Source organism: Rousettus aegyptiacus, unplaced genomic scaffold, assembly GCF_014176215.1.
Source record: "Rousettus aegyptiacus isolate mRouAeg1 unplaced genomic scaffold, mRouAeg1.p scaffold_m13_p_3, whole genome shotgun sequence".
In the NCBI taxonomy this organism is placed as follows: Eukaryota; Metazoa; Chordata; class Mammalia; order Chiroptera; family Pteropodidae; genus Rousettus; species Rousettus aegyptiacus.
Genome location: NW_023416306.1, coordinates 152,589,469 through 152,614,263, shown reverse-complemented (window position 1 = coordinate 152,614,263; position 24,795 = coordinate 152,589,469). Strand labels below are relative to the sequence as shown.

The window sequence follows — 24,795 nt, the reverse complement described above, 5'->3', positions numbered from 1 at the left end:
ACCACAAGGGATGTCACAGGCATATCTGGAGGCACTCCAGCACATCTGACTGATTTATAGAATTTGCTGATTTCTATGGTGTAAATATGCCATTTTGTCCAATTTCAAGCTACCAACATGACATGGTAATTTTTAGAAAGCTGATATTTTAAATGGTTTTGGGCCTCATCAAAGTGGCCAGGGCCAAATGGCTGTATTAAATCCTGCCCTACTGGAGTTTTTCCCAGCTCCAGGCTTCAGTTATCCTCAGCTTTCCTTAGCCTTAGTTCCTCCTCAACTCAATATCCCAAAGAACCAGCCTACCCACGGGTGCTCTGATGAGTCTTTGAAAAGGCTCTTTTGTGCCCCATAGCACCACTGCCTCCCTCTGCTACAGCTCATAACATATAACAAGGCCCTGGTTGAGAGACTGCCTTTAAAAACCAAAGTCTTATTGCACAGAAATGTCTTTTGATAGCAAATTATTATCGTAAAGGGGTGCTATCTTTCTCTCTAATAAAACGAATTAAGATTATCATCTAAAATTCTGAATGAAGACATAAAATTGTAAACTATGGACCCTGAGAATCCTTGAACCTAGGGTTAAGAACCAGTTATAGAATATTTATAAACAACTCCAGGAGGCACTAGGTCTCATTGAGATTTGTAACCTTGCCCTTCCTCACCTCCAGGCCTCAATATATGTGGACTGAATAAAGAAGTATCAAATATCCCAAAGAACCAGCCTACCTCCTGTCCCATGAAGGTGAGGTCTAAGGATCAGCAGCCTCCACAGCCACCAGCACCTGTCCTGAGTACTGCAGTGTAGCCTAGCTAGGCCTCCCTCGCTGTCCTACAATTCTGTCCTAAATGACAGCAGATAACTCTGCCCAAAGTCAAGGGGTCTAGAAATAGCTTGGCTGACTATCAATATGCACAAGCCACAAAATTGCACTGGCACCCCTTCTGAGCCAGCCTGGGCTGGGGGCAAGTAGACCACAAAGCCACTCAGGTGCTCTTCTAATGCCTGACCCCGGTCAGGCTGTGCTTTTCCTCCTGCTAGTCCTTGGCCTCCCACCAGCCTGCATCCTGAGGACTGCGTCTAACCGGTGAGGCATAGAGGAGGATCCCCCCGCAGCCTGTCCTCCATCCTTTGGAACCCTCAGGCAGAGGGTGATACATGAGCAGCTGCCTGCCCAGTCTCCTCTTGGCTGCCCTCCTATCTAGGCCCCGCCAGCATTCTCCGCCTGGCAGTAAGGAGCCTCCAGAGTTAAGAGGATTTTGTGCTATTTTCAAAGTCGTTTTCCATGGAAATTTTTTTTTAATACTGTTAAAATGACTTTCTGCTGCTTCTCATCTCCCTGAAATCTTTCTCCTCTTCTTCCATGAGATAAACCAGTAATGAAAACACTTAGGAAACTGCTAGTGACACTCTACAGGCACACTTGTGTGTCACTAGTCAAGGTTGGAGAGGGAAAATCATGCTAGAACCTTCCTGTTTGAGGTCAGGCCAGTGAAATGGGCAGACAGCACCCCGGGACAGAGGCAGCTCCCCTAGAATGCATTCCCAAGCTTTGCTTCTCTCGGCCTTCCAGCCCCATCCCAACTGCCTTGTGTCAGGGCACCTGTCCCTCCATGACACCCACCAAACTGGGGTGAGTGACCACAATCATCTGAGGAGCAATTGAGACATTTCCAAGAGATCTCAGACAGCCTTCCCAGAGAAGAGTTGGCCCTGGGAAACTACAAGTTGGGAAGGGCATCAGGATGAACTATGAGATGCCAAAGCCAGCATATGCTTCCTTGTGACCCCACTGTGCTTTTTGTGCATTCTATATGGAAGCCTCTATCATATTGTCAGACTATAGCTGCCAGTAAACCAAGGCCTTTGCAAGGACAAGAGCTGAGGCCAAATGGCTTTGTATCCAGTTTATAGCACAGGGCTCAGCCTATTATGGGTTGCTGGATAGGAGCCTATTACATCTTGCAGAATCCTGTGTAAGCAAAGATGATCCACCACCTCAGCCACAAAAGACTGGACCAGATTGGGCAAGTGGGTGGCCTCATATATAATGTGGCTTGAGAACTGTGCTCAGGGGAAAGGGTGTAGATGGCCTGCACTAATCAAATTCTCTTCTTGCAATAACTCGGTAGTGTTCCTAGGATCCTGTTGGGATGGAGAGAAAATTCTAGAATGATGCCAAGCTTTTTGGCCAATTCAGTTGATAACCTGATACTGGCAGCAACCAGGGTGAAAAATAGAGAAGAGCAGGTTGGTGGGGAATGGGGGAATGAGCCCAGCCTGGAAGATGGTGAGCTCGAAGTGCTAGTGGAACATCCGGAAGGGTAGTTGAGATACAAGATGGATGCTCAGGGCTCAGGACCCACCCAGGGGCCTGAATGCTGGACTCTAGAGAAATATTTAAAGAGCAGTCTCATGCATTACAGTAGAGAAAATGATCTCCATCAAATACAGGACCTTGCCCCAAGGGGATAAATATATAAATATAAATATGTTTAAAGTATTCACATTCTACCTGTTGCTTTTTAGGGTGAAGCTTTTATATTCAAACTTTTAAGAACCAGTTATAACCTTTACAACATCACAAAATTTTGGAAGATGTAAAGCTAATCTCACATATTCTGTTTTCTCTCTATTTACACACTGTTCATTCCACTGGAATGTCTATATCTGCATCTGAGGTAGAAGGTGGTGCAAAAAAATACAAAGAAGTTCGACACACGTCAGCTTCAAAATCAGCATGAAATATTCTTGGCAAATATGGTCACTGCTTAGGTGTTTCTGTCCCTCTAAGCAGATTATTAACAAAATGGCTTTTCTACACAAGAATAATTTTATCATTCTTACAAAACCTTTTCCAAATCAATAAATATTGACATGTCGCTTTTATCTTAATTTTTTCCAACAGATGTTAAAGTATCTCCCTATGGGTTTGGGGTTCAGTGCTGGCCTCTGACAAAAAGACTTTTCAGTCTTGGGTCAGAAGTATCTCCGAGTCCCTGCTTTAACTAAACTAGAGGGTAACCTTGAGTAAGAATCTCCTTGAACATTAGCTTCCTCCTAGAAAATAGGAATTAGGTTCCCAGGAGTTCTCAAACTGGACACCATTGTTACCAATATCAAATGCTTATCTAGCACTTCTGTGTGCAAGGAACCATACTACAGGCATTACTGTAATCCCCGTTCTACTGATGGAGAAAGTGAGGCACAGCAAGGCTAGATAACTCGCCCATGTGTATACAGCCTCTCCAATTACTGAAATGAGAATCAGTAGCTCTGGGTGGGGCCCTGGAATCTACACACCTAACAAGCTCTCCAGGGGGTATGATGTAGGTGGTTTTTAGACCCCCTTGTGAGACACTGCTCCAGGCAACAGAAAATCTGCTTTGCTTCTAAGATGGCAGGGAATAGAACAAACAGGAGAATCTAGAGCCCCACCAGGGCAGTGCTCAGGAGCGAGGTTGGTGCCATGCTCTGACAGCCAAGGCAATGAACACGGTAGACTGGGAATTGAAAACCACTAGATAGGGAGGGCTATGCCTGCTGGGAACCTGGAGACTTTGTCTCTTGCTGCACCAGATTGCCACCTGCTGGTTCTGGGTGGCCATTGCAGGCCAGGTGGGAGTATCATTTCAATCCCTTCACCAATGAAGGGACTACCAAGCAACATTGCTTGGGGGTTCAGGGGAGACCCCACAGTCTATGAGAAAGACAAGCAATGGCAATGTCACGTGATTTGCATTATGGGAAGGAAAACATAAGTAGTAGGGAAGGTCGGTCTGAATGAGTGTGAGGGTTCAGTGGGGGAAAATAAGTCAAAAGGTAGGTAGGGGCCAGACTGGTGGGCCTCATTAGTTTGGATTTTATGCTAAGGGCAATAGGAAATCTAGTAATGAGTCAGATTTATGTTTTACTAAGGTCATTCTGGCCTTTGTCAGGATAGAATGGGATGGTTTGAGTGGGGGCAGTCAATTTGAAAACCATTCAAGTATCGGAGATGAGAGCAGCTGCTGGCCTAGATCGGGGGCTGGCTGTAGGGATGTACGAAAATGGTCAATGAGAAATATTTAGGAAGTAGGATTGATTAGGTTTGATAAAATCACATCCCAAAGGATAACAACAGGAAATCACAGCGGCGCCATTTCATTCATTCCTTCTTTCGACAAATTGTAGCACCTACTATGTGCCAGGAACTAATCCACCTGCTGGGAATACAATGGTGAAAGCAAGTCAGGAAAAAGCTCTACTTTTCCCGAAGCTTATGTTCTAAGAAGAACATACACAAGAAAAACATCAGATGGGAATATATAAAGGCTGATGCAATAGTGACTCTCAAAGATCCGAATGGCAAGGACTTTGCCATGTAAAGATGATTAAGGAAAAGCACTCTAGACCAAAGGAACGAATATAAAAACCCTTAAAGTAAATGTGGCATGTTCAAGGTCAGAGGCAGCCAGTGTGGCTGGAACGTAGTGGTTAAGGGCAAGAGCAAGACAAAAGTAAGTGGAAGAGAGCATCGGGGGCCAGATTATAAAGGCTTCGGCAAAGCAGAGCAAGGGATTCTGAGTGAAGGGAAGCCGTTCATACATTTTAGACAGAATCAGATTTTGCTTAAAGCTCTCTAGGGCTACTCTATGGAAAATGGATTGTATAGGGCAAGAGTGGAAGCAGGGTGACTGGTAGAAAGCTGAGGTGTAGGCCAGGAGCAATGATGATGGCAGCAGCATGAATGGGGAGATTCTGGGCATATCTTGGAGTCAGAGTCAACAGGATTTGCTGATTGGATGTCGGGGGTAAAAAAAAAAAAAATAGCAGAACTAAGGACAACTCTACCAAACCATAAGGATGAGAACCACTGCAGCAAATCTAGACAGGAGGAGGAAGGCCCTAAGGAGACTTTTCCCCACTGAAACTCCATTCCAAAGAGCAAAGGCCTGGCCTTAAAGCTCAGACCCACTGGAAGGAGGGGAATGCAAACCAACCACTCTGAGGCTGTGTCCTTATCTGATACTGGGCCCAGCCTGCCTCGGCACATAGCACAGACACTACCCTCAAGCTGGCCTGGCCTCTGACCACACTTAGCCAATTTTCTCCTATCAGTAAGAAGTATCTTTTCAGGTAGCTATAACCCTGCCCCTAGCTGGATGAATACCCGAGGTCACAATTCTAAGCAGAATTTCCAGAGTGAGCACTTTCATTCCCCAAGCCCTAGACCTAAGAGTATCCCAGCAAGAGAGAAATGGCCACTCTCAGTCCCCTTAAACCAAAGGGGAACATGGGAATGGGCAGTTCTCTCCTGGCAAAACAAATACCAGAGACCAAGGGCTGTGGGTACCACATTACTTTATTTTTTTGGTTTTGCAATTTCATCCTTGGACAATGCAAATTCAGTTTCTCACCTGCATGGTCACTCTGTGGTCCCTCACTGAAGATGGGGCACAGGCTCTGAGGGGAATCTCAGCAGAAAGACAGGGGTTCTCAAGGGTAAGTCAGGCTGGCAGAGGTCTACAGGGTCCACAGCAGATGGGCCAAGCGCCAGCAAGCAGAGACTCAAGGGCCTTTCCCCCAACCCCTTACCATACTCCTTGCAAGGCACAAGTCAGCCCTCAGTGATCCAGCTCAGGATCTTCCCTTAGAGGCCCCTGGTTCTTCCTTCCTATACATCCCTGCCTCTGCTCACACTGAGCCTGGCTTCCTCTCCCTTGGGGGTGGCCAGACAGAGCCACTGACCTACTCCACATTTGATTTCTAATGTTCCTTTGGGAAATATATTTCAATAAGGAGGGTGCCAAGCCCCAAAAGGAACTGAAGACATATATTCTGCCAAATGGGACAGATGGCCATGCTATAATGTGCCTTTCGTCCCCAGGAAAAGCTGAAATCAGCTATAGCTAACCAATCCCCCTTCAGACCCCCACATACATATGGCTTTCAATACCAGCAAGGGGGCTCGGCCAACCCACTTAAATCAAAATAAAAATCTAAAAGCAAGACACGACAATAAAAATAATGGCAAACAACTGAAGAGACCAACTCTGGTCCGGTGACTCTCTACAGAAGACCAGATGGCTGATTTCTGGCTCTCTGCCCTGGAGCCAGGTAACAACACAAATCTGCCCTCAGACTTGGGGTAGACGCTGTGGGAACCAAGTAAAGGGCATCCTGGCGAAGCCAGGGGGCAACTCCGGTCACTGGCATCCACTGGTTCCCCTTCCTCACAGCCCCTTTGCACCTACACATCAACCATCAACCAAGGTGAGGCCGTCATACAGGGCCCGCTTCCACATGTAGTAGGTAGAGCGAGCGGTGAGGGGAAAGAGGGCACTGAATTCCTTATATGAGGGGAAGCTCTTGGACTGAAACCTCTTCTGCAAAAATAGCTTGGCCTGAGCCTTGAACTTTGTAGTGGCGAGCACATCCATCACCAGCACCTCACTGTCCCTGCTGCCCGCCACTGCCGCCACAGGTTGGCTGGGCCCAGACCCACTGTGGGGCCAGCACTGGGCCGTGGGCCCCTCTCGCGGGTCCCTCTCTATAGAAGCCCCTCCCTGGGCATCCCCTGGAGCCTCTCCTGGGGAAGCGGCCATCTCCGGAGTCCCCGCAGGTGGGGCTATGGCAGCTGTCACATTCCTGTCAACTTCTCTCTCTGGATTCTCCTCAGCCTCCTGCACTTCTCCTTTGCCCAATGTGGGGGTCTGCATCTGGAGTTTGGGTAGGCTTCTGGGCCAACCCCGAGCAAGACTCTTCCAGACCCAAAAGGTGGAGGGGGACAGACTGGGGTAGCGGAGGCGAAAGCGACAAAAGGGGAGATGCCCACTCAGCACCTGCTTGCGGGCAGCCCTGCGCAGACGCCTCTGCCAACGCGACAGCGGCATCCTCAGGGGCAGGAAACCCCGGGGGGCAGGTGGTACCTTACCCGCTGTGTTCCCTGCCCCCTCTCCCGCCTCACCCTTCCAAGGGAGCAGGGCCTCTTCCCCAACAGATGCTGACTGGGGAGCCCGGGCTGTGGAAAGGGCCGCTGCCGGCTTGAAGCTGGGGTTCCTTCGGAGAGCCTTTCGGCGCCAGTTGTAGTAAGTGGACCGGGAGATGCCAGGGAACCTGCGTTTGAAGCAGCGATAGGGCACCAGTGTGTTCAGGGAGATGCAGTGCTCCAGGTACAACTTGGCCCGCTGCATGAAGACCATTCCAGCGCTTGCCATGGGCAGCAAGGGGCATCCCACCCCCTCAGCAATCTGCTCTTCTGGCAGCTTCTCCAGCTCCTCCATCACCAGCGCCTCCTTGGGGGCGGGAGGCTGGCAGGGGCCAGCGCCAAGCAGCTCGTTCTTCCAGGCATAATAGGTGGAGCGGGAGATCTCAGGGAACCTCTGGAGGAACTGCTGCAGCGACATCATACCCCCATGGTGGACACTGTCCTGCAGGAAGAGCTTGGCTGAAAAGAGGGTGGCCACCTTCTGCCGCTGCTCCTGGGACTGCCGCCGCCAGCGGTAGAAGGTGCTCCTGGTAACACTGTAGCGCCCACAGAGTTGGGAGTAACTGAGGCCAGGTTCACGGTCAAACAGCTCTGGGGTCTTAGCCAGCGGTGGCAGAGGAGCTGGGGCCAGGCCAGTAGCATCTTCGGCCTCCACCTCCTCCAGTCCCACCACAGGGGCAAAGTACTGGTGGCGGAAGAGGTGGCTGGTGAGGGGCTGCCCAGCCCACATGATGTGCAGTGTGGCGGGCGTGTGCTCACAGCGGCGGGGCCGGATGATGCGATTAAAGTAAGGCCGGATCTTGAGGTTGCGCATGGGATAGATGGAGTAGATGTTGCGCTGAAGGACGGAGGCGAGGGCGTACAAGTGCCACACGTTGGAGAAACTGCTAGGGAAGCAGGTAGCCTTGACGTCCGCATCGAAAATGGCTTCCAGTGTGGCAGAAGGCAGGCTGGTCATCTCGGGAGACTCCTCGGAGACCAGGGAGTAGCGCACGGCCTGCAGCATCACCTTGGAGTCTATCATGCCCTGCAGGTAGTAGTGTCTGTGCAGCAGCATCTCCACCACAGTGCGGGCCCGCAGCTCCAGGCTGAGGCCCGCATCACCCCACAGTAGCATGCTGGCCGCCTCAAACAGCAGGCTGCCCTCGCCCTTGCACACCAGTGGCAGCATGTTCCTGGGAGCATCCTCTGGGTACAGGCTCAGGGCCACCGAGTCCACCTCCAGCACCTGGGGCCTGGGGACGCCCTCCCGGCATGTAGGGAGGGTGAAGGAGGACAGGACCTGCTTGGCCCCCAGAGCAGCATTGATAAGACCCTCCAGGCCCTCAGACTCTACTGCCTCTTGCAGGTCTTGGAGCACCTGCTGTACTAGTTGTTCCTGAGATGTCATCCTGCCAGGGCAAAGGATAGAAGGCAGAGGTCAGGACAAGGTACTCAGATGATACTCAGCAATGATGCCCCGTTACACCTGTGCCATCTCCCTGGAGATAATGTCCAACCACTTCCATTCCTCCAGAGCAGATAAATGGCTAAGTGCCTCCTGAGGCTTATTTAATCCCTCAGTGGTAGTGAGAGATTCTGATATTAGCTTGAGCAAGTCACTTAACTTCTCTAGGTTTCTGGTTCCTTTTCTGTTAATATGGAGACAATAATAAAAGTATCTACCATATAGGGTTGTTGTGAGTATAAATGAGACAATGAAAGGATGGAGATAGATAGGCATATACACACACTTGTGTATTCATCCTTAGAACAGTGCCTGAATATACTACTATAGAAATGTTAGCTATTACATATTAGAGTATTATCTAGTACTATGCATGTTATATAGTACACCTATAAAAGCTGTACCTCAGTACCTGGCAAAGACTTACTATCACATATAGCCAAAATTGGCCTACCTTTCACTAGAATAGTGATTCTCAATGATTCTCAAAGGTCCACAGGTCCTTGGGGTTCCCTGGGACTTTCAAGGGTTTTGCAAGTTAAACTATTTTCAAAACAATACTGAGATATACTAAGACAACAACACTAAGATATTATTTGCCTTTTTCATTGTATTAACATTTGAGTAAAATTGTGGTACCTTAGTAATAAATCAAACTGTACTAGAAGTCATTATTTTTTTCACCACCATGTAGTCGTAGTTAGGGGGAAAAAAGAAAACACTAGATTCACTCGAGAATGTCCTTGATGAAACACTAAGGTTATTATTATTAAATCATAGTCTTTAAAAACTGACTTCATTATTGGGAGTAACAAAATGGCAAGTACACGAAAAGCATTTCCGCTGCATACTGAAGAATGATGAAGATCTCACATGACCATCGTTTGGGGTGTTTGACGAGCTAGCCACTTTTATCATGGCGTACCACTTTTACTTCAAAGAACAATTGAGAGACATCAGTCATTTAGACACAGGTATATTCGGCAAACTAACTTCTAATTTCTCAAAAATGAAAAAGGTGAGCCTGCTACTTCCAGGAAAACTACTATTTGCCATCAGTGAAATTCTGAGCTTTCATTTGAAAATTAGAATTTTGGAAAACCTGCATCCACTACAGTGAGCTTGACAGCTTCCCAATACCTAAAGACTTTCCTGATGGGATCAGTGGCAACACTATAAATCTAACTTTGTATAATGTATAATGAGATTGTCAACATTTGAAGATCTACATCATTCAACAAATTAATTGAATTTCCCAAAGAGCAAGTGAGTGATGCTACAAAGTCATGCGTGAGTAAAAGATCCGATCAAAGTAAAAGAGAAAGCAATGAATCTCGGTACAACAGGGTAGAAAAAATTTATGGATATTGTTTGATTCTACATTAAAGCTAAGCTTTGAGAAACTACCTCTCGCGTTTTTGTGTAGTTATCAAAGAATACCTACTGAAAAAGCTATCAAATTAGTCTTCTTCTTTAACAACAGTAAAAAATTCTTCCTCTTTTCACCTATGTATCTCGATAAAGTTGGATTTTCTTCATATACTTCTACCAAAACAATATATCACAACAGATCAAACAGAGAGACAGAGATGAGAATCTACCCATCTTTACAGAAATTTGAAAAATGTAAAAGAATGTACTTTTCTCATTACATTTTTTTTGCTCTGGAAAAGTTTTCATAAAACATTTGTTACTGTGTAACCAGTTTGTTGTTTCTTAACAAGTGTTTTCTAAATATGTTTTAATTTTGAATATTGACAGATGGAACCTATATAAACAAAAGTGCTTCAGGGCCCTCAATTCTTAAGAGCACACAGGATTCCCGAGACCAAAAAAGTTTGAGACCTCCTGCCCTGGAACAAAGTTAGTTTTTTCAAAGGGGCGGCGGCAGCTTAGCCACTGTGTAGACATAGATCAAATAACTGAGATTTACTGAGCATTTACTATTTGCCTTGAACTATTCTTATCCTGCTATCTGAATCTCCAATTTACAGGTGAGGAAACGGAGACAATCAAAGGTAGTCTAAGTTGCCCAATTTGCCCAAAGTCCCACAAGTGGTACAGCCAGTAGTTGAAACCAGATGCTCTTAAGGGCCTAGAATACACCTCATCTAGTTTAAACTGTCAGCAACCTTTCCAACACAAACTAATCATCCTAATTCCTGGAAGGTTTTCAGTGTTGTATTGCTAAGCAAATTAATATTCCTTTATGGACACTGTTTTTAAATTTAAAAGGAAACTATTATCCTTTCTCAGATCTTTGTTCTCAAAGAGAACTTAAGAGTTCAATAAATCGCTTTAGATTAGCCTTAGGTTTAAAAATTGTGTTTGGGTGTATCCATTTGTCAACTAATTGAACTTCACACTTAAAAGGGATGTGTTTGAGTGTAAATTATGGTTCAGTAAAGTTGAAAAAAGTTTTTTTAAAGCACTGAAAGAGTATCACCAGAATTTTACTTGATAATTATTAAAAAGAAAGCTTTTTAATAACTGATAATCAGAAACACCTTTGGATAAAATTTCTCAGCTGCAGAATTTTTTTTTAAATGTGTGTGCTGCGACAAATCTGGTCTCACCTCTCACCAAATTTCTATTTGGGCCATATTATTTGACCCTGGAATTGGGCTTTTAATCTGTTCATCTTTTATGTAGATCTACTTTTTAAAACCAAATAATTTTTTTTAAAAAAACTAGGAGATAAACTTCCTATCAGTCCTTAGTGAAGACAGCACTTCCTGAAGAACAAACTGCGAACACACAGAAGAGCTTTTTCATTCTGGCAGACAACAAAGATGCCGGGGGTTTTGTTTTTCTTGCATGTCACTTATTGAACACTGCTCTACAGCTGCATATAAATGAGCATTCTGCTAGCTACTTTGCAGACAAAATTACTCAAACAGCTACCACTTACCTACTGCTTACTATGTGCATTTAACTTTGGTAATTCAACTAAAATCTCCGAAAAAAATAAGAGAGGATGATTAATTTAAATTGTGTGGGTGACTATTTCTGCCCTTCCACTCAATGAGATTATTTCCTAAGCAGAGCACGATGTTCCCTCGTGTGATTACAAGTTTCTGTGGGCATGGGGTGAGTATTTGGATTTCAGGCTTCTCAGAGGTAGTTTTGTTTATACAGTATGCGGTTCTCATATTTCCTGCATGTGAACTACAATTCCATCACACATGCACCATTGCTAGCACGTCTATTTCTAGTTCACACCTAGAGAAACAGAGGCTAGGGAGTTAAATAACTTTTCCAAGACCACATAGCTATTAAAGCTATGAAACCCTAAGCAATCTGACTCCAGAGCTCCCCTCCCAAACACTGTAAATACACTACCCAAGAGGACACATCGCCCAAAATACGCATTATCCAAAGAATCCAGAAACACACATATTCTTGGAGCTTTGAGACAAACCCGGCCATGTTACAGATAAGGAAATTGAGGTCCAGAAAAGTAAAGTTGACTTGCCTGATTCATGCAGTAGAATCCAAACACCTTCAACACAATGTCCAGATATGCCACACTTCCTCCTGCACAAACCCCACCCCTCCCAACCCTACCCTGTCCCACCCTGCTCCACCCTATCTCATTCCTTCCTCGGAAGAGGAAGGTGTGAGTAGGTAATACCCCACTTCTGTTTTCCTCAAAAGCTTGCTGAGAAAAAGAGACTCTGTATCTCACATCCACTCAAGGGCGTCTGAACCACCAGAGAATGGGGTACTGGGGAAAGGCCAGAGACTGTACGGTTACACCAATCATCTTTAAGTAGACAATTGGTTGATGGAGTTCAGGTGCAAGTCTTTTTTTCAGCAGTGGTTTCCTGGAAATGCAATGCAAAGCAGATCTGGCAATTGCCAGGTGCATTCATGAATTAAGTGCAGAAAGTGAGAGCTAACCTATGGGCTCTGCCCAGGTGGCCTCCCCTGACAACTCTGGGAAGGGATCTGAAAAGGAATGAAACCAGGGAAGGAAGGCCCCCTCAGATTACACAGGCTCCCCTGGCTTGAGCCTGGAAGAGAACAAAACAAGGCATCCTGAAAGCACCCAGCCAGCGTCTTAGCACCTAGGAGGATCTCTGGAGCCAAGGAATGAATGAAGACCTGAGCAACTCTGCAGGAGACTCAGAGCCTCACCTTACCAAGGCCAGCTTTTCTCCTCCCCACCCCACCCCATCTCCTTATCTCAGGCAGATGGGGTTTCAGCAGCTCAGGTCTAGCCTCTGTCCCTTGCGTTTTACAGGGGTGAGCCAGTGCTCTGGGGAGGGCAAGGGAAGGAAGAGCCAGGGGACCTGCCGACAGGATGCTGGTCGGTCTCCTCTTGCCTCTAAAACAAACTCCTCCTCTGCCAGCCTCATCCTGTGCTCTGCATTTGCTCATCAAGGACCCCATCCCTTCTCTTCTCCCACCTAACAATTATGGAGGGAGGCCCACAGAGGGCCTCTGCATTCGGGGAGACTGGGGTAAACCAGCAGGCATCTCACCCAGACTGGCTCCGTGCCTCTCAGGCCTGCCCTCCACTCCCCCAGTCACACTGGCCCAGCTGCTCAGGCTGCACCACTGGCTCAAGGGAGTGCCAGCCGTCAAGGCTCTCTCCCTGGTGACCAAAAGGTCCAGCAAGGAATGGAAATAGGGATTGCAGACACTGGCTGGTGGCAGGAGAGGCCATCGCTGTGCCTTCCCAAGGGATTTCCCACTACCAAGGGCAGCGGGTGCGCCTGGGAGCGCACCAGGGCAGGCCCAAAGTCACCAAGTCGGCCTGGGCAGTCCCCAAGGTCAGTTGCTCTAGTGGACCACACGTCTGGAAGAGAAAAGGAAGGTGGAGTGCGGCCCACAAAGGGAGGCAGGCAAGCCACCAATTTCCCCTGGGGGTGCCAGGAGGCAAAGCGTGGCTGGGAACACAGCTGGCTGGCCTGGGCATCTCGGACAAGGGACCCAATCCAGGAAGCTCTAGGAGTCTGGGGAGGGGCTGAGGCCGGACCATTGTAGAGCGTGGGGAGGGGAGATAGGCAGGCTGGGTGGGGGTGGGGATGGAGCTGGAGGTGCGGATGGAGAGAAAAAAACTTGAAACAATGCCTCACCTCCCCTCTCCACACACACACACACACACACACACACACACACACACACACACGCACACACACACACGCACCCACGCACGCACCCACGCACACTCATACGGCATCTTCTCAGAGCCACCCGTTGATCCCTGGGCCCTTTAAGAGACTCAAGGCAAGCCTTCATTCCCTTCGGGCCTCCTAGCTGTACAGGCACCCACCCTTCCTAATTTTGAGAAACCTTCCTCGTTTACTGACCTCGAGGGTGACCCAGAGCCCTGGGGTCGTCCACTTCTCACTCCACCTTCCAGCTTGGGACATTTAAGTCACCCTGCAGGTAGTGTCCCCAGCTGAGCGCCACTCTCACTCCAGAACTGGTTTCATATTTGCCTATTGAGCATGGACTGTCTACAGCCAACTGGCTGGGGGAGGATGGGCTTAAGCCACTCCCCCCAGGAAATCGCCCACCCTCAAGTGCTCTGGTCCCAAGATGAAAGAAGTGCAAATTCGGGGGTCACTTCCAATGGTAAAGTGATAGCAGCTATTGTCTCATCCACACTACCCAGCTGGGGGTGTTAAAGCGCCCGGACCTGGCTCTGAAACCGACCCCAAACTGCCCAGGAAAATTCGAAGGTTGAAAGATTTTCAGAGTTTAGGAGGAGAGGGGAGGAGAAGGGTTGAGATAGAACAACCTAAAGAAAGCAAGTCTGTGGCCAGGCTAAGAGAAGGGGGGCGGTGGACCTGGAGCCCAGAAACTAGCCTGGGATGATAGGTTAGAGATTTGGGGGCTCTCTGAAGCTCCAAAATGCATCTCTTTCTGAGGTAGCTCTCTCATCCCTTGCTCTGCGAGACAGGAAGCTGGAGAACTCACTGCCCCTACCTTGGTGTAAGCCCCCTTCCCTTCCAGAAAGTTCCCACTTTCTCCAAGGCCTCCATCCTCACTTTTTTCTGAGCACCCCCCAGGCTGGGGGCTCAGCACCTCTCTCAGAGTGTGCCTGGGCCGGAGCTGCTTCTTTCAGGAGCCAGGGAGCCTACCCCAGGACACCTAGTTTTCCATGCCCCAGGATGCAGATGGGGAGTGTGTGGTCCCTGGGGCGTCTGTCCTCAAAGCTCACCTCAGACCCGGGGCCTCAGATAATCCCGGAGGAACCAGTCCTATCCGCCCATCTAGTCCCTGCTGGTGGGGGAGGTAAGGGCCACTGGATTGCAGCCTTTGGTGGTATTGTCCTCCAGGGACTTTCCTGGCCAACTTTAACCCTTTAGAGTGCCGGGGCTAGCTGCTTCCCTCCGCGCTCCAGTCACCCCCCACCCCCACCCCCGACTGCTCCTCTGCGTCGCCTTACCCCTGGCAACCCACTGTGAAACGCCCTCGGTATTGGTTATGCCCCAGCTCCACTATTATCATTTTCTCCTCTGCCAGTCATGAGCTCTATACTTACCCCCTAAATCAAAAATCCTTTCTTACCCACCCAGGCACCCCGGACGGGAGGCCACCACAAGTGAGCTCAAGCACAGTCCCTGCATCATAATCACTCCGGCCCCACCCACTATGATGGCAGTGCCCGGAGGCGGCAGCTTGGATGTCACCTGGAGTCGGATTTGAATGCCAACCCTGCCCCTTACTAGACAGAGTATGGCCTTGGGCGAATTATTTAGACCCTCGGGGCCCTGACGTGGAGGTTAATGTAACACAATTTTTACCCCACTGAGTTGTTGGGTAGATTCCATTAAATGACACATTTAAAGCATTTAGGACTGTGCTTGGCATAAAGCAAGTAGATCCCAGTTCTCAGCCTCTCCAGTTGATTCGAAAAGATTTTTAAGTTCTTAATATAAATGCAGTATTTAAAAAGCTTCAGAGAATAGTAGTTATCTTGTAGAAAGAGATGGAATTATGAGATACTTCTTTCCCCATTATATCTTTCTGCGTCTTTTGACAGTCTGCATTACTTGCTATCATTTTAAAAAGCAATGGAGATAATTTAAAATTCTTTAAAAGGCTAATAGAATCAGTAAAAGTATTTTTTTTTAAAAAAAAATTACAGTGATGAAAAGGTTTGTTGGTGATTCCATTACCGAAGTAAGAGCCTTATTTATAGACTGAGAAAATTTAGAATTGAGAAAAGTTTAAAGTATATGGAAGAAAAAATTACCTATAATCTCATTATCTAAAGACAGCTATTGTTAAAGTTTTGGTATATTTCTTTACAATCTAGTTTTTTTTTTTTTTTTAGATTGACATATAAGTTAAACATTCTCTTTACAAAAGATTCAAATGGTACAGAGTAAAAAATAGAGTAATTTTTTTTTCTGTCCCTAACACATTCTCCTCACTGCTTATCTGCCAGTTCTTTTTCTGTGCATTTTTATCTTTTTTCTGTGCATATACACATGTATATTTTTCCAGACTCTCTATGCATATTTTTGTTCTATGTTAAGCATTTTTAAAACTGTTTTTGACTAAATAATATACATTATATATGTCCATAATATACATCATACACAAATAATATGTAAATAATAATATATTACTTAAAATGCTTATTATATATTTTGGTTTGGGAATTTACAAAAAGATTCAGGATAGAAATTTCAGCCCCGTTCCCTGTCTACAGTTTCTCCAGAAGCAGCCAATATTTTTTCTAGGGTACTATTCCAGGAATATATTATGTATAAACAAGCAAATGTCTGAGAGAGTGCTTTTTTTCCTTTCTTTAAAGCACAAATGGTAGTATACTGAACACTGTTATGCACTTTGCTTGTTTCACTTTATTTTTGTATCCAGAGCCACTGCTGTCCAATGGCATGTAATGAGACTTATTCATGTACTTATATTTTTTTAGTAGCCACCTTAAAAAAGTTAAAAGAAGTGAAATTAATGTCAATATATTTTAATTAAGCCAATAGATCTGGAATATTATCAATTTGATGGGAAATCAATATAAGACATGATTAATGAAATATTGTACATTTCTTTTTTTGTACCAAGTCTTCAAATTACCATGTACATTTTTCACTTATAACACATCTCAATTAGAACTAGCCACATTTCATGTAGCCACATGTGGCTGGTGACAAATGTATTAGAACAGATCTCGACATTTAATGTAGCATGAAATACATTTTTTGAACAAAAATAATGTACTCTCCAGTCCTTTATGGAATAACTTCAAGATCACTTCCATCTTTTGCTCTCCTTAAACCATGCTACAGTGGGTAACCTTGCACATCCATAATTTCAGTATGAATAGGTATAACTATACTTTCAAAGTGTATGTGCGGTAGTAATTTGTACAGATTTTGCCAAATCCTTAGACGTTGTACCAGCTTATTTCCCCAAAAATGAAGTATGAGAATGTAGGCTCCCTAACCTCTGGCTTGTACAATGTATTATCACATTTTTTTTTTTAATCTTTGCCAACCTAATGGATGAAAAATTAGTCCCTCAGTATGGTATTAATTTACGTTTTTTTGCTTGGAGTAAGGGAGAGCATTTTTCATATATTTCATGTATTTAAAAGCAGTTCGTGTTTCCTTTCCTATGAATATCTTTTGCCCATTTTGCTATTGGGTTATAGACCTTTTTCCTACTGATTAATGAGAGAGAGTTTTGTATAAAAAGAGCCCTTGGTCAATGATAGGAATTCAAAACATTTTTTTCTGAGTTTGTGGTTTATAATTGAGCTTTGCTCATGGTGTTTTTTTATCCTAAAGAAATCTTTATATTATTACATACATTGAACATATCTGTCCTTTTTTTTAATGGGATTATGAATTTGATAAACTTCAATATACTTTTATTTAAACTATTAAGATAAGGTGTCACGAAATTAAGGGCCTGGTCATAAGGTACCCAAACACCAAAAATCCCAGATCTCCAACAATAATTAAACAACTCTTACAAATAGACATCTTTAGTTAATATGTACCTTGCTTTGAACAAAATTTAGATTTAGGAAGCAAATGAGTCAGGGATAATCCTTTACTTATAAAGGGACATACAATAGAAAAGCTTCTGTGAACTAATGAGCTGAGATAAGTAATTAACTATGCTTAAATGTACAGCTTTCCAGGGGTTATATAAGTAGAGGTTCACCTGTATTTTCATCAGCTACAAAAACAAGACCTGTATCCAGTGAAGCAGTGAAGAGTCTGCGTTTGAGAATACAATGGCAGAGTTAAAATTCCAGTTCTGCCCTGTGTGCCCTTGGACAAGTTTCCTTATATCTCCGGACCTAATCCCTTGCTTAAAAAAACGAAGATAATAATACTCAAGAGATTGCTACAAGGATTAAATGAAAAACTGCTTCCGAAGTTCTTAGCACAGGTCTAATGATAAAATGCTCAGTAAACAACACTGCTGTTAGATTTAGCTCTCTTCCCTACTCATTCTTGCTCCAGAGATTTAAAGATTTCATCCATCTATTCATTCAATTAATTCATCCACTCAATGCCTTATTGCATAATTTATATAATTTATATATTTGTCTATCATCCATTCAATCATTTACCTATTCAGTTGTTCATTCACTCATATATTCACTCATACATTTTCATTCATTCAACAGATATCTGAGCTCTTAATTTGAGGTCCTGGGCTAGCCCTGAGGACACTGCAGTGTCTGCAGACCTGAATCTAGACTCCAAAGTGTGAGGGTTGAGGATCAAGTCTTCTCATTTATTCCACAACACAACAAACACCTATTGTGTTTACTGCACGCAAAGACCCCACACCCAATAGCTGCTAGTTTTACTTCCATGACATAATCCCCCGGTTTCCTTTCATTTCTTTGTTCTTTTTTCTCTTCCTTTTCCCCCTCCTCCATTCACCTCTTTTACCCTCTCTTTGCCTCTACCCAGGCCTTGGCAAATAGCAAAAAACAGATGACCACCAAGACTCCGTAGTCAAATCAACCCAAGTTGAATTTCAGCTCCTCTACTTTCTAGTTGAGAGAATTTAGACAAATCCAACCCCCCTCAGTTTCCTCATCCGTAAAATGAAAACAACAACATCCACTAAATGATTGAATTAAAGAGGGATATCACTCTTTTGCTGTGAAGAAACATTTTATACCAAGGAGATATAATTATCAATTCAAATCACAATTAGTTGAGCATCTACTCTAGGTAGGCATTTGCTCAGTGCTGTGAAAGGCACACGAAGCTTTTAAGCAGTCTCTTCCAGGCATAGCCCAGGTGGGTACATAGTGAGTGCTCAGTAAAAGCACTGTTACTTGCTATTTCCAAGGTAAGGGATAAGTATTTTTCGAGCCCCTCACTCCTGGACTACTGGTTATTTCTCAGAGACCTGTGCTAAGAGAGCTATCGGCTGATGCTGACGTCTGTTTTCATTTCCAGCTCTGACAATCAGGCATCATTTATGGCTTTAAAGTCATTTAATTTTGTGGTAAATTTGAATATAGAATGGGTATTAACATTTACTAAGAAATTAATGTTAAATTTGTTAAAAGTGATAAAAGTAAGAAAATGTCCTAAAAACAGATATACGTGTAACAATTTAGGGATGAAATGACAGGACCTCAAGTATCTGCTTTGTAAAAATCAGAGGAAAAGAAGAAAGAGTAAAGTATATATGGCAAAATGTCAATAATTACTGAATCTCAAGGGTTCATTCAGAGTTGGTTCCTTATGCCATTCTCTCAATGTTGGTGAGTTTAGTAAGTTCTATAATCGAACACTTAAATATTTATTTTTGAGGAGTGGGAGTAACACATTAAGAAAGCAAGAGGGAAGAAAACTTACCTGCAAGCAGCATTCCCACTTAGGCAGAGAGCAAGCAGCCCCTATCCGTAGCCAGGAGGAGAGCAAGCAAAAGTGCCTGGGTGGGCAGAGTCATTGGCCACATGGATTGATGTCTACTTTGTTTGCAGGGATCTTGCTAGGTGCTTCGCACAGCAGCTCAGGGAATGTACCAGGAAAGGAAAGAAAGCTTGAGGATAACTAACACCCCGCCCCCACTCCACACCCCCACCTCCAGCCCCACCCCCACCTCCCCTTCATCCCCACCCCCACCCACGCCCCAAGGAAACAGGCACAGGTACCCCACTAGGGGAACAGCTAGGTCTCAAAACTCAAACAAGTTTTCAAGGGCTTGTGGTCCCCAGCCCCCAAGTTCATTGAATTTCTTCTGTCACCTCTATTTCACCCATAAAGAGGAGGCAAGACTACAGGCCAAATTCGAGGTCACCCGATCATTTTGTTTATAATCTCAGTCCTTCCTGGTGCCCTTGATCTTGGTTAGTTTCTTCCCAATTTTTTCTACTTTCAACCACACACACAGGTAACCACTTTTATTGATTGCCCTCCAGAGTTTCTTTTTGTAAGTTCAAAGAAATATACAAATATACATTCTCCAAGCATGTAGAAATAGGCTTAAAATTAACAACAAAGGCAATTGAAAATACAGAAAATCGTAGTGTTCCAGGTAGAGTGAAGTAAGTCTGGGAGTTGTTAGCAGGTAGATAAGCTCTAAAGCCAATGGAGTGGAAGAGATAAAGAAGGAGAGAGGAGGCAAAAGAGGGGAGAAAGAAAAGGGACCACCCTTTAGAGTCAGCTGGGGGAGGGGGGAAACACAAAGAAGCAAAAGGAAAAATCAAAAGAGACTATTTTAAGAAGAGAGGAGCGAGTAAGTAGTTGTGTTTTTGCTCCTATGTGAGGAGATCTGCATGAACCAACCTGGAAAGACAGCCAAGCAAAGAGGGAGTTCAGAGTAAAATGTATCTACAACCCCGCTTTTGCACAAATCGATCTAATTGGTATGTATATTCATATGTTCAGTGAGTAGAAACAAGTCTGGAAGACTTTAAATAACACATGCTAATAAGGGAAAGGCTGGTGAGCAGATTTGTGGAAAGGGGTGGCATTTTTACTTTGGATCCCTCGGTTTTGTTTGCATTTTTTTTACTACAAGAATACCTTCTTTGTGTAAGGAAAAAAGATTTGTAAAAGGAGAGAAACTATCGTTTAAGACCATCTATATTCAAAATTTCAGAGGCTGTAGAGAATGGTGGTTTAGAGAGCTAGCTTCAGAATCTAATGAACATGAGTTTAAACCCCAGCTCCATCCCATAAACAAATTAATCTCTCTGAGCCTGTTTCCTCATTCCTATAAAATGGTGATTATGATAATTACTGCACAGGATTATGATAAGTAATTAACTATGTTTATGGGGAAATACAAGTAAAGCATTCAGTACAGTGACTATCTTACAGAAAAGGCTCAATTAATATTAGTTGGTCTTGAAAATAGTTACTACTAGCTCAAACCAGTCGATTGGAGTGCTACAAACTTAGGCCACATTATTTTGGTCCCTCTAGAAAAGCTATCACTGCAGTGATTCTTCTGAGTCATGTTCTGGACCTCCACTGAGGGCCTTTATGAGAAACAGTGATGGGAAGTCTGCCTATCTATTACCAGGATCCATCGCATGTAACCACCCACTGTACCAGGGAACTCAGGGGGATCTGCATCTACCAGAGAGAGTATGAGCATGCAAGATCACCCCCAGCAGAAGACACATGTGGATTTATATTTTCTCTCATTTTTTAAAATTTCTATTACGTTTTACAATGCACAAAATATATTAGTTCGTCGGTGTATATGTATAGTTTACAAACAAATATACCTATATTAGGGAGTTTAACAATTTTTACCCATGGAAGTTTGGAAAGCAGTATCTTCTTTATGAGTTCTTCCCGATTTAGGGTCACAAAAGACTGTGATTCTCCCAAGCAATTGGATTATTGCTGCTAATAAATACAATCACTCTTGTCATTGGTCGTATGCCTTCCCTTCTCAGTTTTGACTGCTAGGAACCTCAGAGCCAAATTTATAACCCAGCTATATGTACAGAATACCTGTGATCGGCATGCTAAAGGCTATGGTAAGAGCACAGCGTCTGGAACCACACTGCCTGTGTCCCAATTCCACTTATTTCCTGTGCGAATTTAGCAAGTTACTTAACCTCTCTGTGCCTCAGTTACCTCAAATGTAACTGATAATTGTAATAGTAATTACCTCATATGATGATTATAAAAATTAAATGAGATTCTACATATAAAGAAATTAGAACAGTGCTCGGCATGTAGTAAGCACTCAAATATTATTTATGTTGTTATTATTGTTGCTGACGCTCATTCTATGATTTCCTTACCCTTGCTTTTCTTCAGTCTCATTTTTGCTACTCTGTGCATTTTAGTAAGGTATTTAAAACCCTTTTTTGGAAAGAGTATAAGCAAACAACCATATAAATATATATATATATTTTTAATATGCCATGCACTGTGTTAGGTGCTTGAAGAATACAAAAATAAAGAAAAGATTGTTTCTACCTTCAGGGAAATGTTCATACAAATAGCCATAACCCAAGTACAGAACATAGGAAGCCATGCAGTAGAGGTGTCTAAGTGCTATGAGGACATGGAACATCCATCAAGGCTTCCGGAGAAGGTGGCATGGAAGCCACACTGACCAGGAGACAAGGATATGGAGCAGGTATTCCGGGCAGAGAGCAATGGATGATCCAAGACAGAATCTCCAGGACAGATGTGCTACCTATACCGCTGCATACAGTGAATGTTCAATAAATCCCTGTTTTTGATTATTTGATTTAAGGGGTGTGGAGAACAGTAGGAAGAGGCAACCAGACAATAAAGGGAAATGAAAAATAACAAGAGCAGAAACAAATCATCTGAGGTAGGAAGATAAACTTGCCTGCCAGGCCTGGAAACAGGTATGAAAAACAGGTAAGCAGCAATCGCTTTGAGGGAGAAGGGAATGGAAGGTTTAGGAGTGGGAAAGGGGAGGGGTCCTCTGCCTAGTTATATCTGCACTGCAGAACAAAGGCCCAAAGGCCTTGACAGTTCCCAGTGGGCCCAGAGATAGAACTTTCCTTTTCTTTCATGGTGTGGCCTCAACCTCAGGCCTTCCAGAAGCACATTTGGTCACAATCTTTTAAGATGTCCTGTCATTTCTAAGCAGAGAGATCCCAGATAACTTCAGCTACACATTCCCTTCATCTGGAGGTATCCAAAGAGTGAGTCTGAAAACAAAGGCCCGAAAATCACAGTTAACTCCCTGCCCCAAATTTCGCTAAGAAGGGACAGAGTACGGTAAGCAAAACACAGCATTTGAAGTTGGACAGAACTGGCTTTTAATTCTAGCTTCTGACAAGATGCTAACCCAGGTAAGCCCCAGATTCCCCGTCTGTAAAATGAGGATGTCAATGTTTGCCTCACAGTCTTGTTTAGGAGGATGACTGGACACCCCATGTATGTGGCCAGTACTCAGCAGGCACTAAGATCATCTCTGAGCTCTACCTGCTCATGAAAATGAATAAGCTGCTGCTCATTGAGCCCCTCTGCTGTGTCGGGCACTGTGCAAAGTGCTTTATTCGTGTTACTGGTTCACTGGTGAAGTGGTGGCCCACGTCCTTCAGAATGCAGCAGCAACATGGGCTCTTTCCCTTCTTCTGCCCTTGAAGCCTTGATCTCCTGAAGTCAGTAGTTGATCTCCAGAACACCTCAGGTGTTGTCAGAAGGTTTGGTATCACTAAAGGCTATATTTCGACTGCCTCAGTGCTTACAACGTTTAGTGAAAATTTGAAGCAACCTAAAGGACCTTTTTCCCCCCCCAAAAGATCATGGTAAGTAATATCTGTTTAGATTTCACATAAAGAGGTTACAACCTCATTTTCCTTTCTGAATCAACTTTTTCTGCCTTCTGCTTCTTTAAGATTGTGTTTCCCAAGTTGGCTGCTCATTGGAATCACCACTGAAGGTTAAAACAATGCTTTGCTCCCACCTTCAGAGATTGTAATATATAATTGATCTGGAGGGCAGCCTGGGCCTCTGGATTTTTAAAAAACTCCCAGGGATTCTAACATGCATTTAAAATGAGAACTACTGCTTAAGTTCTCAGTTTAAAAAATTATCTGTCTACCTTCTACCTTAAGAAATACATTTTTAAACAAAAATGGAATGACATTTATATATTGTTCTAATGTTTACTTCTTTTTACCCAACAATATATTACGGCTCTCTTTCCTTGTCAGTACACATAAAATTATCTCGCACTCTTTAGCAGCTGCAGAATATTTTATTGTAGGGGTGTACAATAATGTATTTAAACAATCCCTTGCAAATGGACATTTAGGTTGTTTCCAGTTTTTCACTATTACAAGCAACATACTGGTTTTGATTAATAAACAAAGGAAGCCCTTTGTATTGTCATTTGCTGGGCACATGCATGCAATTCTTATGGCTGGAGCGGCTTCTGAGCCCTTGAAGGATCCAATGGGCACTGTGAGGTCAAGGGCTGGCTGGGCTGACCGGAACCATGGCCACCTCTGTGGCTGTATCTCAGCTTTTTGATCTAAGGGAGGAGGTGGCCTGGGTACAGAGTTTTCCTTCTTCTCCACAGGGTGCCTTTTGATGTGTTACCCTATGGCCTAGGAGGTTGGAGGTGCTTTGGGAGGCTATCAGAAGAGGTGGAACATGACAGTTAGAATCAGCCAGCATTTATTTGTCTGAAGCTAGGCCCAGTCCGTAGAGCCAAGGGATGGAAGAGGGTCAGAGAGGAGCAAATCCAAGCCAGGCCTGATTCTAGACAAGGCTTTTCACAGGAATAACTATCCTTTTTCCTAGACTGCCCTACTGAACTAGTATTTGAGATATATTGTAGGTTTCTGGAGGAGGCTTGCTAGGAGGGCAAGGGGAGCCCAGGTAGGGCCAGCCTCGAGCATCAGGAAAGGTCAGGATAATAATGGCTTGTCCAATGTTGGAGCTAGTTGGTAAACAGCGGGACTGCGAAATTGTGCTAGAGAACTTGAGGAAAGTTTTGCTCAACCATCCTCACATGCACAGTTAAAGCAGGGTTGTGGGGTGTCCTAGGTTCACATCCTGGCACTATGGCTGACAGCTGATTGCCAGCTATCTGTGTGGGCCCAAGGCCTCCCCTCTCTGAGCCTCTTTCCTCATCCAGAAAACAGGGTTTTATTCATTTCACCTTGGGTTGTTGTGAGAATTAATAAGGGAACAGATGCAAAGGTATTTAGCACTGTCCCTGGCACACAGTAGGTGCTCAGTAAGTAGTAGCTGCGTTTATCAGTGGGTTAGGGAGCCATCTAGGAAAGATAGGGACCAGCTATCATGTGGGGCCTAGAATCAGAATCACAAAGAACAAGGAAGCAACTTCCAGTAGCTGAAGCTTGGTGGGTGGGATGTGTTGTTCTGGACAAAGGGCCTGCACCTTCACCTTTCCAGTATTTCTGCTGCCCTGGCTATCCGTTTCATGAGC

General features: G+C 44.5%; 1 protein-coding gene across 1 annotated transcript; it reads right to left on the bottom strand.

Annotated features, from left to right (window-relative positions):
- Positions 1-5,934: 5,934 nt before the first annotated feature.
- VRTN (vertebrae development associated) lies at positions 5,935-13,828 on the bottom strand. Its single transcript, XM_016139047.2, has 2 exons — positions 13,737-13,828; positions 5,935-8,362 (listed from the first exon to the last, which is right to left on the bottom strand). The coding sequence occupies exon 2, from the start codon at positions 8,359-8,361 to the stop codon at positions 6,241-6,243; it is 2,121 nt and encodes a 706-aa protein (XP_015994533.2). The 5' UTR covers position 8,362; positions 13,737-13,828; the 3' UTR covers positions 5,935-6,240.
- Between the last annotated feature and the right edge of the window lie 10,967 nt (positions 13,829-24,795).